Genomic DNA, 16,672 nt, shown 5'->3' with positions numbered 1-16,672 from the left:
CCCCCAAATAAGAGGACAAGTAATTTCTGAGGTTGCCTTCTTAGAAACACACCCCAACACTGGCGTTCAACTGAAGTGTGTCTTTGATTATTTTATCTGCAGAGAATTATATGTATTGCTCAAAATAAGCCACCAATTGCTCTTGCTCCCTTCTCATCACATCTGGGTGATTGAGATGTATTACCATATAGAAGAAACATGCTGGCTTGCTTTGTGTGGCTATATGAAGGCAAACAAGCCTTCTTTCTTGCTCCGATTATCATGGAGAAGGACTTCAGTCAGGAGTTAATCCCTGCTTGATCTGATGTGCCTTGAGAATTTCTCCCTTTTGCACTCTAGCTATCATTCCAGTTCTTGATTATTCTCAGCTCTCTTGTAAATTAAGGGTTCAGCAAGAAAGAATAATGCTCCAATGGTATAAGTCACTTGGATTGTCCCTATCTTTTTATACATAGTCCATAGATAGTACCAATAATGTCACTTGGTAGCACCAGAAGACCCAGTTACTGTATCTGCTTATGACTGTTTTGATGCCAACAGTCTTCCACTATAATCACTGCCAATGTCAATAATTAAGAAAGAGGGATAACTTCATTTTTAATATGACATCAATGAGAATAAAATTATTTTTATATTGGTTTCATTCCTCTCTAAATAATACATGTTTCTCTTTGCAATCTGCTTTATATAACACTTTAATCAAATTATCATATAATTTCTAGGAATATTGTGTGTAAGGTCTTTTTATGTGAAACATGTTTTGAGTCTTATCTATTTTGTGCCAGCTGCGTTTGGAAACAATACATGAGACGATACTTTATTTTTATTCCTTATAGACTAAGTAGCCAAAAGTCATAATAATGGAGGCATAGAACTTTTCTGTTTGGTGTGAAAAGCTGGCATTGCTGGAATATATCTCTATGGATGCCAAAGGCAGATAGATTTAGTAGGCATGCTTTATTTAAACTGATCTGTCATCTACACACTAGTGCTCCACACCCCTTTTCATTTGTATTGAAAAGGTGATTTCACACCTTTGTATCAGTAAAGTGATGGTTTAGTGATGTTAAAACATGATGTAAATTGCTAGTGTGGAAAGTGCTTCTTTATTTCTTAATATATTTGTTTCTGTGGTGCGAGATATTTGACTAAAATGTTAAGACAGCATTACGTTTCTTTCAGGCTAAATAGGCAATTAATACAGTTTATACTATAGAGATTGTAGAGCCTACATAAATGCTTTTAAGTTTGCACAGGAACATTAGGACCTATTGTAATAAAAAAATAGTAATAAAATTTTCATGGGAGGTAAAATCATACTTGAGATAATGATCCCTAAATAATGTAGTATAAATTTAAGATAGTGAGAGCCAGTTTCGTATAGGAGTTAAAAGACATTGTGCTAGAAACTGGGAGACTATGAGTTCTAGTTCTACGTTAGGCACAAAATCAGTTGGGTGACCTTGGATCAGTCACTCTTTCAAAAGGCAAGGGCAAACCATACCTGAAAATGTCAAAAAACCTGCAGGGACTTGTTCAGGCAATTGATTGGAATCAAGACTGACTTGAAAATCAAACAAAAAATGATCCTGTAATTTGGGGAGTGGAACTATTTTTACATAAGTCATAATAAAACTCTTTGTCATTAGAATCTTTTATCTATATCAGGGGTGTCAAACTCGATTTCACTGATTGCTGCATCAGGGTTGTTTGACCTGGGGGGGGCATGGCCAGAGTGGGTGTGGCCAGCTAGACCACTCGTGTCAGAGGCACCTTTGGTGGCTCGAGCGCTCTGCCAGTGAACACGGGCTTCTGAGCTCCGTTTCCAGCTGTGACGGCCTCCTGCAACCCTCTGCCAGTGAAAACGGAGCCCAGGAGGGCCGTAGGCAGCCCTTGCAAGCTCCGTTTTCAGCTGCGATGGCTTCAGTTTTTGCTGGCAGAGGTACCGCGGGCCTGTCCTTCACTGCTTCCAGGGCAGCCCCACAGGCCAGATCTAAGCACCCCGCAGGCCGGATCTGGCTCCCAGGCCTTGAGTTTGACATACCTGATCTATATCAAAGGATATTCTAGGACGGATAGTGGAAATCAACGAAGGCCATTGACTAGGAAAAGATTTACTTATATTCCAATACTAAATGAGCACCATATTAAACAATGCTTGGACTACTGAACAATTGTACTTATCTCATATGGTAGTAAGATAAAGCTCAAAATTTTGCAATCTAGATTTCAACAATATACGGAATAAGAACTGCCAGAAATACAGGTTAGATTGAAAAGAGGCAGATGTTACATTGCTAACATCTGATGGACAATGGAACAGGTAAAGGAGTTCCAAAAAGGTATATATTTTTGTTTATTTTATTATACTAAAGCTTTAAATTATATATCCTATAACTGTGAATAGCTCTCCAAAAATGAATTACTGGGTCACTTCTATCTGCCCAATGAAGAATACATATAATGATCAGGATATGTCAAAACAGAACTAAATGGCTCAAAATTAAGCAAGGAATATGCCAAGGTTCTATTACCTTATTTATTTACATAAAGAACATAAAAGAAATGTCAGAATGGGAAAGACATGAACAATCTCAGATATATTATGATACCATTTGAATGGAGGGAAATAAGGAAGACTTAAGGAATCATTGGTTGAAAATGAAGAGTGCAAAAGCCAGGATGTTGCTGAATACTTTAAAAAGTGGGGGTGGGTAGGTGGGGTGGAATCCAAGATTAAATCAAAAGCAAAAAAAAAAAAAGGACAAAGTTGCTCGATACTGTCTCTGTTATGAGATGGTATCATTAAGGGCATAAACATGAATTACAAGAAAGAAATTATTACTGATAGACAATCCTGATAAAATGGTGACATTTGTGCAACAAAGAATTGGATGTCACTGAACAACACCAAGGGTTTGTCCTATTGCTGAGTTAAAGTGCTATTCCTAAATTGGCACAAAATGGTGCTATGCCCATTGCCAGTCATATACTCGCCCAATGGGTCCTTTCTGAGTGATGTTCTGATTTTCTCTTCTGGCTTTGCTGCTCTCTTTTTTCAGTAAATCACTATACAGGTGTGGAAATATTCATCTGTTATAGAAATGTGCCACAGAAATGTAAAGGGCCTGACGCAGTGGTGGGCTGTTGCTGGTTTGGACCAGTTCGGGTGAACTGGTAGTTCTGAACAGCGGCTGGCCCCACCCACCCTGGCGCTAAAAGGTCCAATATAATCGCCGCGCACATGCACAGAAGGTGCACGCTCACATTTTCAGTTCCAGGCAAACCGGTTGTTACAACCAGCAGCAGCCCACCACTGGCCTGACGCTGCCTGGACTTTTCTAGTTAGTTTGTCTGCCTCTCCTTTCATATCTTATTCTGCCATATATCAAGCTGAGTGTTATAAAATAAGAAACAGGAAGATATATTTTGTTAAATTATTTCATCATGGAGGCTGAATTGCCCTGGTTCTAATGTGGCAGAATACAGAGAAAACTACATGGGTGCATGGAGGGCACCTGAATAGATATCCCAAAAGACCTTTCCTTTGGCTCAAGAAAACACTTTTTGGACATAAAAATGTTGAATAATTGATCAGTATGCAAAAGATATGGTTGAAAATAGAAGTCTACAAAAACTAAAGAGGGCAACTCAAGGCCTGTATTTGAAAAATAACATGCTGAGGGGGGTAACAAAATGCATTCAGGAGTTCAAAACAGAGAGGCAAATTATCACCAAGGAAATGGACAGGCAATGGAGGGAACTAGGTGGATATATAGTTGCTTTATCTAAATGTTTATCTAAAACATTTCTAAAGGAAATGTTGCTATTATGGCTTCTGCTATTATCATATTACTGGCCAGGGAGGCCATAAAATAGTGCTTGTATTTGAGTTTTGCAGATTGGAACTAAACTCATTCAACCATTTTAGCTGTTTGGTTTTGATGATTTTATTGAAAAAAAAATCAGTACTAGATAAATATAACTTAATGGCATCAGTAGAGAAAAAGTGGATTAAAGGATTTAACAAAGGGCAAAGACGAGATGGTTGCATGTATTCAAGTGACATTTTTATGTGTTAATTATTTCACATTCAAATTATTTTTCTGGAAATATATACTGAACTTTGTTTTAGTAAAGTTGAGTATTTCTCACAAGAAAAATGATCCTGGCAGCAATTTGGAGGGAAAACCCATCTGCATGAGGAAACCTGATTTATTTGGCTCGGTTCAACCAGTTCAGCCATTTTATACTTGAAAGTTGGACAGCATCAATTTTGGACAAGTATCATCTTGGAAGGGCACATTCTTTGAGGTGGGATTGCTGTTTTTAATGGTTTACAGCATTTGGTCTAGGTCCTCATTTGTTTTTTCCCTTTTTGTCTCCCCCTCCTCTTGTCCTCATGGTGGCCTCCCCCTCCCCTCTTGTTGCCTCCTGTTTCTTTCCCACCCATGGCAAAAGTTTCTTTCTTTTTTTAACGCAGGTTACTTATCGAGGGCAGGCGTTTCCTAGTGTTTCCATCCCTTTGCCGGCCGTTTTCTCTCGGCATAGCCTTACGGTGGCAAACACACGAACGCCTCGGAGGTTTTCTCTTTCTCCCTCTTTCTCTCTCTTGTGTCCGTGTGATCTCTTTCACTCCCAACGTGCACGATCCGGTTTCAGCCCAGCCGAAAGGCGCGCTGGGTTATACACTTTCCCGAGTAGCTTCTCTAACTCGGGTTGCTGCTGAACGCACCGAAGTCTGCGGAGCCCCCACTTGCTTTGCGCTCGTAAGAGGAGCGTTCCCGCCGGCCCGCCCACCCACTCACCCACCCACCGTTCCTGCTCTCTCCTAGCATTTCAAGCGCTTCTATCTCTTTCCACTCCCTCCACTTTTGCTCCAAACAAAAAAAGTCAGCGGCTCGGTCTTCCTGCATTTCCATCCCGCCGCTAAATTGTAAAGAGGGGAGATTTCCCCCTCCGCCTCTTTCTGCAGCCGCCACCGCCAGCACCAGCCTCACTGGCCCCGCTACTGCCGCCGCCGCCACCATCATCTCCCTCCTCCTCTGCTTCGCCTCCTCCTCCCTTTCTCCTCTCCTTTTGGCAACGCCAGGACGTCCGGCGTGGTGGTGGTAGGGGTAGCGGTGCTGCCGGTGCTGCCGTGGGGTTGCGAGTGGACGGGGTCGCCTTTGAATCTTCCCGTTTTTCCAAGGTGCCTCGCAGAGCGCCAGCGGGAGCGAACTGAGAGCCCGCGGAGAGGCTGAAAGGCAGCGAGGAGTCACGATGAGCGCACGAGGTGACGGAGCCGGGCAGCCTTCGACTTCTTCTGCGGCTGCCAAAGAACAACCTGCCACCGCCGAACCGCCGAAGCGGGGACGAGGGAGACCCAGGAAACAGCCACAAGTCAGTACTTCCTCTAGCTAACCTACAGCGGAGAGATGTGAGAATCGGGCGCACACGTGCCTTGCAAACTCCTCGGCATTGGTGGTGTGGGTTTGTAGATGTAAAAGTTTTGTGGAGGCCACACGGGTTTCTTTGCTCGCTAGCAACTGTAACGAAACGGCGCTCGGAGCTGCAAATCCCACTGGCAAGGGGAAGGAGTGGAATGTGTTTGTGTGTGTGTGTGTGAGAGAGAGAGAGAGTGAGTGAGTGAGTGAGCGAGCGCGCGCGCGTGTATGAAAGAGGGAGAAATGTGCGAGCGAGCGCGCGCGTTTGTTTCTTTTGAATTGGCAAAAACTTATCTTTGCCTTTATTGTGTGGTTTTACTCGGCTCCGGTCCCACCAACCAGCGCTCGCGGGATAGTTTCGAGCAAAGTTTAAATCTGAGCCTGTGAGCGGACTGAAAGGAAGAATGGGAGTCAGGGCTGTCTTCGCTACGTCTCAATCTTTGTGCCATGTGTCTTCTAGCTCGTCTCGCAGTGGCTGCTGCCACCTCTGGTCCCATTCGACTTCACCCCCTCCCATCGTGGCCGGGAGGGAGGGGGTCAGACTCCCCAATTGTGTGGTTCAAAGGGGGAGCCATTGTTGGCTGCGTGTTTTGTAGGATTTGCATTTTGTAGAATTGTTTGACTTCCTCGAGGTTTAGTCTGGTCCCGCTCCCGCCTCCCCTCCAGGAAACTGATTGCTCTGTGTGGGGAAAGGGTCTTCGGGGGTTAGTGCTAGTGTGTGTGAGTGCTAGTGGGACATTTGAGTCCTGGGCATTCCCTTTTTATTTCCACGAAGTGAAATCCATAATTACTATGTGGTACATTTGGCAAAGTAAACAGGCTACGGGGATACCCGGGTCGTCCTACTCTCTTCAACTCGTGGAGAGAGAGAGATTCTCTGCGGATGCAACCAATTAAGGTTGCCGTTGTAGCGCTGCCTAGCCGCATGGAGAACTTTTTCTGTTGTTGTTTGTGTTGGTTTCCATTTCCTCCGAGGCAGCTATCAGCAATACGAGTTGCCTACTAAGTGCATTTAAAGCTGACTTCCGCGGCATATTTTTTTCCCCATTCATTAGCATCAAACCACTTCCTGATCTGAAACCTGAAATGTGAAATACCTCGAAGTAGGGGGTTCCCTTAAATTTGCGGCGCTGTTGGATGATCATTAGCTAGGACTTCATACTTACCCTACTTTTCTCTTCACATCCCCAACAATAAAGCAATAAATATATTTGGGAAAGGACAGTATAAACATACACACACGCACACTCCTTGTGTTACCTTTGTTAAACTATCCTGATTACAGTGTTCCCTTCCCCCAGTTGTAGCAAAATTTTCCATCATCCTCTGTATCAGTTTATTTTTGAAAGAAGTGTGTGGTATTGGAAGATTCTTGTTTGAAAATGGAATATTTTATGAAATACACTGTACTCGGGAAAAAAAATTCGCTTCTCTTCCAGTCAGTGCTGGACATTATAACTATCTGTCTTGATTTTTTATTTTTTATTTTGAAATTATGTCAGTTATAGTGCAGTGAAATTCTGTGCATGCCAACCCAGAAGTAAGCCTCACTGAATGCTGGGTTTTAGTCCCAGGTAAGCGTATATAGGATTAGGGACTTAATTTCTTTTGCAACCTAAAGAATGCAGCAGAGTTTTAAGATCCATTCACAACTGCACTTAATTAGTTGAACTTCATCCTGTAATCCAAATAAAATGTTCAATATTTGAAAGTGGATGGTTTTTTTTCTTTTAGTCCATATGATTCATTGAATAAACATTTGAATTCTGAAAACTGGAATCCTACACATTTAAGCAGTCTTCTGTTTATGATCAAACAGAAACCATTGGGGGGAAATATCTGAACAAAAACTGGTTTTATATACTCTGAATCTCAGTCACGCTATAAACTTTAAATTGTTTTCTCATCAGGCCAGAACATGCAGAGCCCCCACATACTGTATAATATATAGATTCCATTAAGCTAGACAAAGTGGATTGTAAACTACAGAACAAAGCAAAGCTCACTTTGGTAACTTTCATAACGAGAAAAAAATATGCCTTAAAGCTTCTTTAAGGTTGGAATCCCAGTCTCAAGTGATTACAAATGTATATTTAATAAACAATTATCAGGTGAATGGGAAGAGCCTCCACCGATTAGAATGACAAAACATAATCTTATTAGGTGTATTTGGTTGGGAAAATGTATAATATCTGCTATAATATCTGACATACTTTTTCATTGTTTTTCTCTGGAGTTCAAGCTGCTATGGAGAAACATTTTAAATAATGCAGATAAACATATACTGTTATTTTCCTGCTTAACGTTTTCTTTCACTATTAAAGTTGAGTCACTTGTTGACATAAAACAAGTGTGGTGTGTATTTTAAGTTCTGTTGTTTGTATTTAGATTTCTGTTGAGTTTTTGGGGACAACAATGTGTTTTCTGTTTTTAGGAACCTACAGGAGAGCCATCTCCCAAAAGACCAAGAGGAAGGCCTAAAGGAAGCAAAAACAAGAGTCCCTCTAAAGCAGCTCAGAAGGTGAGAGTAGTCCGGAACAAAAGATTTGCTTTCATTACCTCCTATTTTTTAGCTATTGTCTAAACAGTTTCACATTTAACCTTTGAACTGTGTGGGGTTTGGGCCATTTTAATAATATTTCAGGCAGGAATGTTGGAGGAGGATCTTGGACATATGAGAAGCAATCTCCCCCCATAGCTTCTACATATGTTTAATTTCCAAATTCAGGATTTCACTATATATGAATTCTGTGTTTACTACTGTTAAATAAATTCTACTATTGTTAGTATCTAACATTAAATGTTCATATTCTGAAAATGTTTAATATACTTAGGCAAATTATTACTCTAATGTTTTGTTAACTATGTAGCTAAGCATAAGCTCGATAATATATTGATGGGTATCAGGATATATGTTTATATAATCATTATGATCATCATCATCATCATCGGACATCAGGGTTGAGTACCAGGCTGTCCTCTATATTTCTTGCTTGACTTAGGAAGTATATTTTGGGGAGAGGGGGAAACACCACATTTTGAACAATTGCTACATTCTGGAATATTGTCAAGGGAAGGAAGCATGAATTGACAAGTTCGTTGAAGTAATCCACTTTGTCTTCAGACCATTTTTTATTTAACAGATTCGAAGACATAATATCACAAGAAAAAAAACTGTTTTTTTAAATAAAAAATGATGGACATATGCATAGCATAGTGATTTGCTATTTACAGTTTCTTTATAAGAATACGGTTGACGGTTTTAAGTAATTTTGAAACTTCATGAACCATGTTTGGTAGACCAGTTGCTATCATCAGCGGTTTTCATTTACAAATACATCAGAAACAAAAACACAAATACTGTTAGTGTTATACACTTGTGGTATTCTTCTAGTTAAAACTTGTTCTAGCACTTTTTTATATATATGCACATCAGTTTTGATATTGTTAATGTGATATTATGATTTATCATAACAACCTATGATAAATACTTTTTTTAAAATTTAAGGATTGACAATGTCTTTGCTTAATTTGGCTCCTTTGAATTTCAGTACAGGAAACTTTACTTTATTGTTTTGCCTTTGCCCCATCCCCTTTTCCTCCCCATTTTTGCAAATGGAATGTAAAATACTAACTATATTTTACTGGCACATCTATGTGCCAGTAAAAGAATATTGTAGAAAGAGTGCAGATGAACACAACAAACATCATCTGTAACTTTAATTTCTCCCCCCCAAAAGAGAGTGCAGGTAAGGTGATATGCTAATAAAATTAAATATGGTATCAAGGAAATGAATAGGTTTCATACTGCTAAAAGTCATAATCTTGCAGTCATCCAATAAAATGGATAGAAGGCAATATAAGACAAGGAATGATTAGCGGTGACGTTTCCTCTAACAAGATGTAGCAGCGACTACTAATGGGAATAGCTTTAATGAAAAATTAAATCAGCCTTCTTTATTTCTTCCCAGAATTTCATGACCATTGTTTTGCAGGCTGGGAACAGATATTCCACACCTATGGAGGGCACCAGGTGGGAAAAGACTGAACTTACAAAAGGACACAGCTATCCATGGTGTAAATTACTCAATTTTTTTTTGGTAAATCTGTACAACTGTAACCCCCCCCCCCGAGATTTCCCAGAGATCTCATAACAATTTCTGGAGGGTTTTCACATTCTGCTATAGGCTTTCCTTAGGCCCATAGCTGGCCACTGTGGAAACAGAAAAGTGAACTATATAAGTATGCAAATCTTGCTGAGCCATAATGTCCTCGACTTATTACTGTAAAGAAGCCTGCCCATTATGTTTGTACATTGTGATGGTTGTAATTTGGGACACCCACTCGATGGTTTTTAAGTAAATGAATCAGTGGTTTGCTATGGGCCAGGTTTGAGAAAAACTGGAAGTAAATGTCAGTTTTGGGCAAAACTGCTATAAAATGTGGTCATATGATCTCAGGATGCTACAAATAGCCATAAATGTAGGTTGGTCATTAGGCACCCAAAATGTCACATGACTGCTGGAGATGGGGGGAGCTGGCCATCAGAACTTTGAAATCAGGTTGTAAGTATCCCTGGGAAGGTCTGCCATAACTTAAACAATCAGTAAGTATCTGGTTGTAAGTCAAAACTACCTCTAGTGTGTTTGATTTTGGTTCAGTGTGATGTGTGAAATCATTCTCTGATTTTGTAAATCACTGATGGCTTAGTGATATTTTTAACACTCGTATATAATAGTTTATTCAACAAACCTCAGTAATTTAAATAATAACTTAACATGATAAGTGAACCCAATTAGTGAATCTGTTATTCACAAAACTTACACTTCTAGTCTTTGTAATAAGCAGTTATCATATTTATAGCAAGCAATATTTGAGATTTATAAATTTAGATAATTAAATCAACTCTTGGGGTGATCCTAACTATTGGTTCTATTAAATTCAGTTTGCAGAACAAATAGGTTTAGGATTGTGCATATACATAAATGTTAATTAACATATTTCTATGATTATTTTATAATATTAAACTGATTTAAAAAGAATTTGGGGTTTATTTAGAAATGTTCACAAAGGAATGGCTATACTTTTGTTCATAATTCAAAGATAATATTCTTAAAAGTATTGATTGTTTTAAGAATAGAATAATTTTACTTTCCAGATGTTATCAGTTTTATATTAAAAATATACCATCTACTAGATGCTGTGGCTCTGTGAAACACAGGAGTTGTATAATGGTTGTCACAGAAGTGGCAGCTTTATTTTCAACTTACAATGATTGAAAAAGATTGTGTGCAAGAAGTTTTAAGTGGATTCTGCCCATAATATCTAGATTTTCAAAAATATTCCAAAATATATCTTCCAAAATATATCCTGCAGTAATTATTGAATGTATAGAAGTGACTATTGGTTAAGTTTTTCTGTATGTGGGTTAAATATCTACTTAATAAAAGGACTACTTGCCTATTTTTGAAGAATCATTTCTAAGGTATAGATAATTACTGCTAAAATTATTTTACTATAAAAGTGGATTCTGTATATAATGAAATGTTGTTAAAATTTATGATAAATAATAGATGGCTTCTTTCTCAAAGTAAAGTAATTGAAATGTATTATAAGATAAATGTATACTTTTAGAATTCAGACAGGCAAATAAAGAAGCTCGTGATTAATTGATAAGATTTTCTCTTGTGAACTCTTACACTTCATAATTAAAAATTTCTCTCTCCGTGTCTATATGATATATATGTGTGAATGTTGTGGATCTTTGTTATATTTTAGACAAAATTCCATTAAAATCTATTGGGAATGTCCTGGAATGCTCAATGATGTATATTGCTGCATTTTAAAAAGCTTACACAGCTTCTGGTAGACTTGGAAATCGAGCCTGGGAGGCATTTAAAACAAATTGAGCTTGTTAGGAAATTAGTAGTGTGAAACTTGACAATACATAAAAATGCTGCAGGATCTAATGAGTAGCTTGTTTCATGTCTGCTGCTCAAATTCCAGGGAATAGCCCATAAAAACAGTAATATAAAACCCACAACTAAATGAATGTATAATTAACAGAACTTTCTAAAATAACAGCAGCAGTATTAGCTCTTTTAAAGTTTTAAGTTCACGAAGGAATCAAATAAGAGGTAAAACAAGAAAGATAGAAAGCAGGATAGCTCTGTTCTAATTCAGATGTTTCTGTCACTGAACAAATTCTTATGTTGCTGTTTTAAAATGGATTTTTTAAATACTTGAGGAAAATTGTTTAATAGCTTTTAAAACAAACTTTAAAAACATGGGTCATAGTCTAGATTTTTAGATTTACAGTCCATATTCTTTGTTTATACTTGATAAAATACAGTTGATTTTTTTCCTTTTAGAATGAATGTTTTACAAAATGTTTTTACAAAACATTTGGGCTATTGTGTTACAAATTGTTTTTTGGAAGTGAGTTCACATGATATTAATGGGACTTAAGTACATGTTAGATGAAATGACAAATCAAATTCATCCTATTTTTAAAAATATAAATCCAGCTTAAATTGTATCTTGTTAGAAAATAAGTTGCTTATTAACTATAAAAACAAAATCTGTTTTGAGAAAAAAATGAGACAATTGACATATGTCTCTGAAATGTGTATATGTCTTTTATTCACCAGTCAATTAAAACAGTGTGAATATCACCAGCGTTGTCTTTTCCATTCTTCAGACAGTATCATCCAGACACTGAGGAAGAAGCCTAATTTGCAAGCATAGATCACATCTGTATGTAGACTGTCATTTATTTATACTTGGGCCAGAAAAAGAAACCAATCTCCTCCTTTGTGGTCAAATTTGCAAACATAGTGTGAAGAAAGATTCAGGGTTTTAGCTACTCCAGCTTTTTTTTTTAAATTTAGAACAGTGATTTCTCCCTCCACTCCCAATAATAATACACTTCTAGAGCTGCTTTTGTTAGCAAGTTTCCTTTACTTCCAAAGTGCCTGTAATTTATGGCTTATGGCAGGATAATTCTTGAGGTGCTATGCAGATACTAATTTCTCCTCTGTTACTTACTAAACAATACTTAATCTTGAGTATGCCCTTAAAAATGACATCATACTATAGCTATGACCATATTGGTAAATAGAAAATGGTGGGGCTGTAGAGTTTGGCACATAGTAAAACAAAAAATAAGATTACATTGGCATAACCATCTTCATATACTGATGATAGTTATTAAAAACAATCAGAAATGTAATCTTATAAAGCAAAGCAACCCATGTCTGCTAAAGCAGTGATTTGATTTCTTTAGCATGTGCTGATTTGTATGACACCATGCAGGCAGCATTTGCTCCGTTCCAGTTTGACTGTGATTGGTAATCTTTTGGTAGTGCTATTGTGCTACTCTTTTCTTAGTAACTTAGGTATAGGCTTAGGAGTAAGAGGCAGTTTTTTTTTAATAAACAGAATACAGTATACTTCTTATCATGATTCTGAAGCTTGAAGCTGGATGTCAGTGGAACTGACTCATGCAAAATATTTTCATGTGGTCATCGTACTGACTAGAGAGTAATGGAGGATTCAAAAAGGCAAACCTGGTGGTAAATGGTAAATACATTTCTAAATGTTATAGTATAGGTTACTGTTAGATGATGATGGCAGACTCTGGAATCATGGCATTTTTAGTATTTTGTCCACCTGAACATGTTTAAATGATGGCAGTCATTTTCCTCAGGTGATTACCTCAACTATTATTTAGACTGGGGGGTCTCAAACTCAAACGCGGGCCAGATGTGTCACCTGCTGGCTCTACCCCATCCGGTTTAGCAAATAGGAAAAAAGTCCCTATACGTCACATGATGATGCCATGACGACGCGAGTTTGACATCCCTGATTTAGACTAAATCTTTGTAGGAAAATTATCAACGGTTTAAAAGAACATCAATCGCAACTTGGTTGCTTCCAAAAGAAAAACATAGGTAAACAGTATATCTAATTAAGAATTTTTTCCTCTTGTCTTTCTGCTGTTAATGGGAAACTATTTTACATATTGAGTGAAGTCAGGCTTCACTAGTTCACCCATATTTAAGGATGTAACTCACTTTAACAGGATGTTAAAAGAACAGAAAATACAGTGAATTGATTATGCAGGTATACTATAAATCATAATTACTATATGACTAAACCTCTGAAGAAGGCATAAACCTTAGTATCTGAAAAATGATTAATGAAGCTATGTTTCTAAATTTGAGAGAAACATTGAATATGTCTGAAGAAGTGTTGATAGTCTAGCTGTAATACATTTGCAATGAAAAGGAATTTTTGATACAGATAATCCTCGACTTACAACAGTTCATTCAATGACCATTCATAATTGAAAAAAGTGCACTGAAAAAAGTGATTTATGACAATTTTTCTTGGCAGCTGACTCATATTTATGATGATTGCAGTGTCCCGGGATCACATGATCACCTTTTGTGATCTTCTGACAATCAAAGTCAATTCACTTAACAAGTGTGTTACTAACTTATTAACTGCAATAATTCACTTAACAACTGTTGCAAGAAAGGTTGTAAAATGGGGCAAAATTCACTTAACAACTGTCTCCCAACAAATTTTGGACTCAATTGTGGTTGCAAGTTGAGGACTACCTGTATTTTGCTAGTGAAATGTCTTCAATTATACTTCAGTGGGCTTTAGCCATATGAAATTTCTGAAGTGCTTGCTTTCTTGTATCTATCTTTGATTTTAAACTACATCCTTAGTAGGAGATGGCAAAAACATTTCTCTTGAAGTTACACAGTTTGGCAATGCTAAGGAAAATGTGTAGCAATAGGTGTAGGCTTTTTGTTCAAAGAGGTTTGAAATTTGGAACATGGCTTAGGTTGGCTTCAAGTTTCCCCTGTGAAACTAGAATCTTTGTCTTAAGATCCTACTTGAGAGTATTGAGACAAATCTTAACACCTTTGCCTGGCTAATTGCTTTGAACTCGTCCTCATTCCTCTTATACAGTTATATCAATTAGTTGTATTATAATGCTGCCACTGAGGAATAGACATATATGGTTTCAAGAACATTTATTTGGGTGCATGTTATTCTTACTATAATGTACATTTAAGAACATTGCATTGACTGTCCTGTATCTATGGTCACTTGAGAATAAAGTTCAGTGAATTCATTGGGCCTTACTTTCAGGTAACACCAATAGGATTGCTGAAAAGATATTATCTTTGTCCCTTTTTTCTTTTTTCTTTTGAACTGGAATATATCATTGTCTTTCTTATCCCTCTGAACAAAATCTAATCTGAAAACTACATCCTGTAATCAAAAGAGTTTTCCACCAAGAGACTATTCAGTGGTAGGAAATTGCTGTTATGATTATTTTAGGGGAAACATTCCACTATGACCAAATTCTCCCTCTCTTTTTAGATACTTCTATTTTTCAGTCATGATACTATAACAGTCCTTTGTTTTAAATACTAGTTAGGGTGAAGCTCCACAGATTTTTAAAGTCTACTTTGACAGATGACAGATGAATACATTATATTTGAAGAACTGTTTTGACTATTAAAGCTAAAGGCTAAAGGAGAGCCTCAGGAATTTGTGCAAAAGGATAGCGCAATTATCACTCTGGAAAAGAGATGTATTACAGTAATAGTTTTTAAAAATACATGCATTTTCAACAAACTTTTTTTTTTTACTTATATGAAAATATAAATTAGAATTGGGTCAGATGAATTATCTGATTTGACATAACATTTTTAGATACTTTAAATGTTTTTGAGAATATCTGTACTGCAATGAATTAAATTAATTTAGTATATCCAGTTGCTGCCCTGAAGTGAGGTTGTAACATTTTGGTTTCCCACTTCTGTGAATCAGAGAGACTTGGATTATCTGTCTGTGTTCGTATTCAGTTTTTAACTTCAGTAGTTTGACAGTAATGGAATGCAATGCAACACTGTTAGATTTGTTATTTGCATTCCTTTTCTTTTTTTTTTTAATAGAAACTTTATTGAGATTTTTTACAAAACAAAAAGGAAATAAAAAGAAAAAAAAACCAACCAACCAACCAACCAACAAACAAACATTTAAACAATAACGTAGAACACTTAAATATAATAAACATTTTCAATTTGTATCGGATGTGCAGTGTTTTAACTATTTGCATAAATAATACTTGGTGACATTTTAACTCACTTTTAACCAATATTTAACACACCTTAGATCTTTCTTTCATTTTATCATGCAACCACTTGTACCACCTTTCCCACACCATATAGTAAACTGACTTTTCATCATTTAATTCATAAATTAATTTAGTCATCTCTGCGCACTCGAGTATTTTCTTAATTGTAAGCTCTTCTGGTGGTTGAATTTTCTCTTTCCAGTACTGTGCGTATGCCAATCTAGCGGCTGTGATTATATGGATCATTAAATGTGTCATTTCCTTTTTATATGGCTTCTTTATTATTCCCAGGAGGAAAATCTCTGGTGTTAGTTCAATGTCTTCATCAATTACTTCATATAACCACTTCCTAATTTTATTCCAGTATCCTTTTGCTTCCGGGCATGTCCACCACATGTGAAAGAAGGTGCCTTGACCATGGCCACATTTCCACCAATTGGGATGTATATTGGGATATATCTTCGCTAGTCTAGCCGGAGCTAGGTACCATCTATGAAACATTTTGTAATGGTTTTCTTTATATGCCACCGCTCCAGTCAATTTAAGATTTCTGTTCCATGCCTCCTCCCATTCCCCAAAATTTATATTGCACCCTATATTTTTCTCCCATGAAATTATTTGATTCTTTGTAACATCTTCAAATCTATCATCGCTTAACAAGTAATTGTATAGTTTTGCCAGAATCTTTTTATTTGTTCCCATCAGGACTTTATCCAATCCATTTGGTCCCGGTTCTAGACTGTATTGTTCTTTGTCCCTCTGATATCTGGATTTTACTTGTGAGTAGGTCCACCAATCTAAAGTTATTCCTTGTTTTCGTAAGGTATCATTTGATTTAAACCTCCCTCCTTCGTCTAGAATATCTTTATATCTGGCCATTTTCTCCCTCTCCCACCTATTAGAGTGAGTCAGGGCCTCCATCGTTGAGAGCCAATTTGGGATTTTCTTGTAATGTTTTTGCCTGATCTGGGTCCATGTTTGTATCAAGGAATCTCTAATTTTGTGTCTATGAAAATATGTCTTCTTTTTCTTCTCCGTTTCCCAGATGTGGGCGTGCCAGCCTTTTTGCAAGTCATGGCCTTCT

At 37.3% G+C, this 16,672-nt stretch overlaps 1 protein-coding gene across 2 annotated transcripts in view; it reads left to right on the top strand.

Annotated features, from left to right (window-relative positions):
• Positions 1–4,367: 4,367 nt before the first annotated feature.
• Positions 4,368–16,672, top strand: part of HMGA2 (high mobility group AT-hook 2) — a 176,686-nt gene continuing 164,381 nt past the window's right edge. Inside the window, exons 1-2 of one of the 2 annotated variants that reach the window (XM_034403616.3) lie at positions 4,368–5,382; positions 7,861–7,947. In XM_034403616.3, the coding sequence (XP_034259507.1) occupies positions 5,263–5,382; positions 7,861–7,947 (207 nt within the window). In that variant the 5' untranslated portion in view covers positions 4,368–5,262. Of the gene's footprint in view, positions 5,383–5,437; positions 7,001–7,860; positions 7,948–16,672 lie in introns of those variants that run through there. The other variant, XM_087873178.1, reaches the window with a different exon arrangement.

The sequence above is a fragment of the Pantherophis guttatus genome, chromosome 7, assembly GCF_059756535.1.
Source record: "Pantherophis guttatus breed Tessera chromosome 7, ASM5975653v1, whole genome shotgun sequence".
Lineage (NCBI taxonomy): Eukaryota > Metazoa > Chordata > Lepidosauria > Squamata > Colubridae > Pantherophis > Pantherophis guttatus.
The sequence above is the reverse complement of the archived record's forward strand: the minus strand, read 5'-3'. Positions and strand labels throughout refer to the sequence as shown.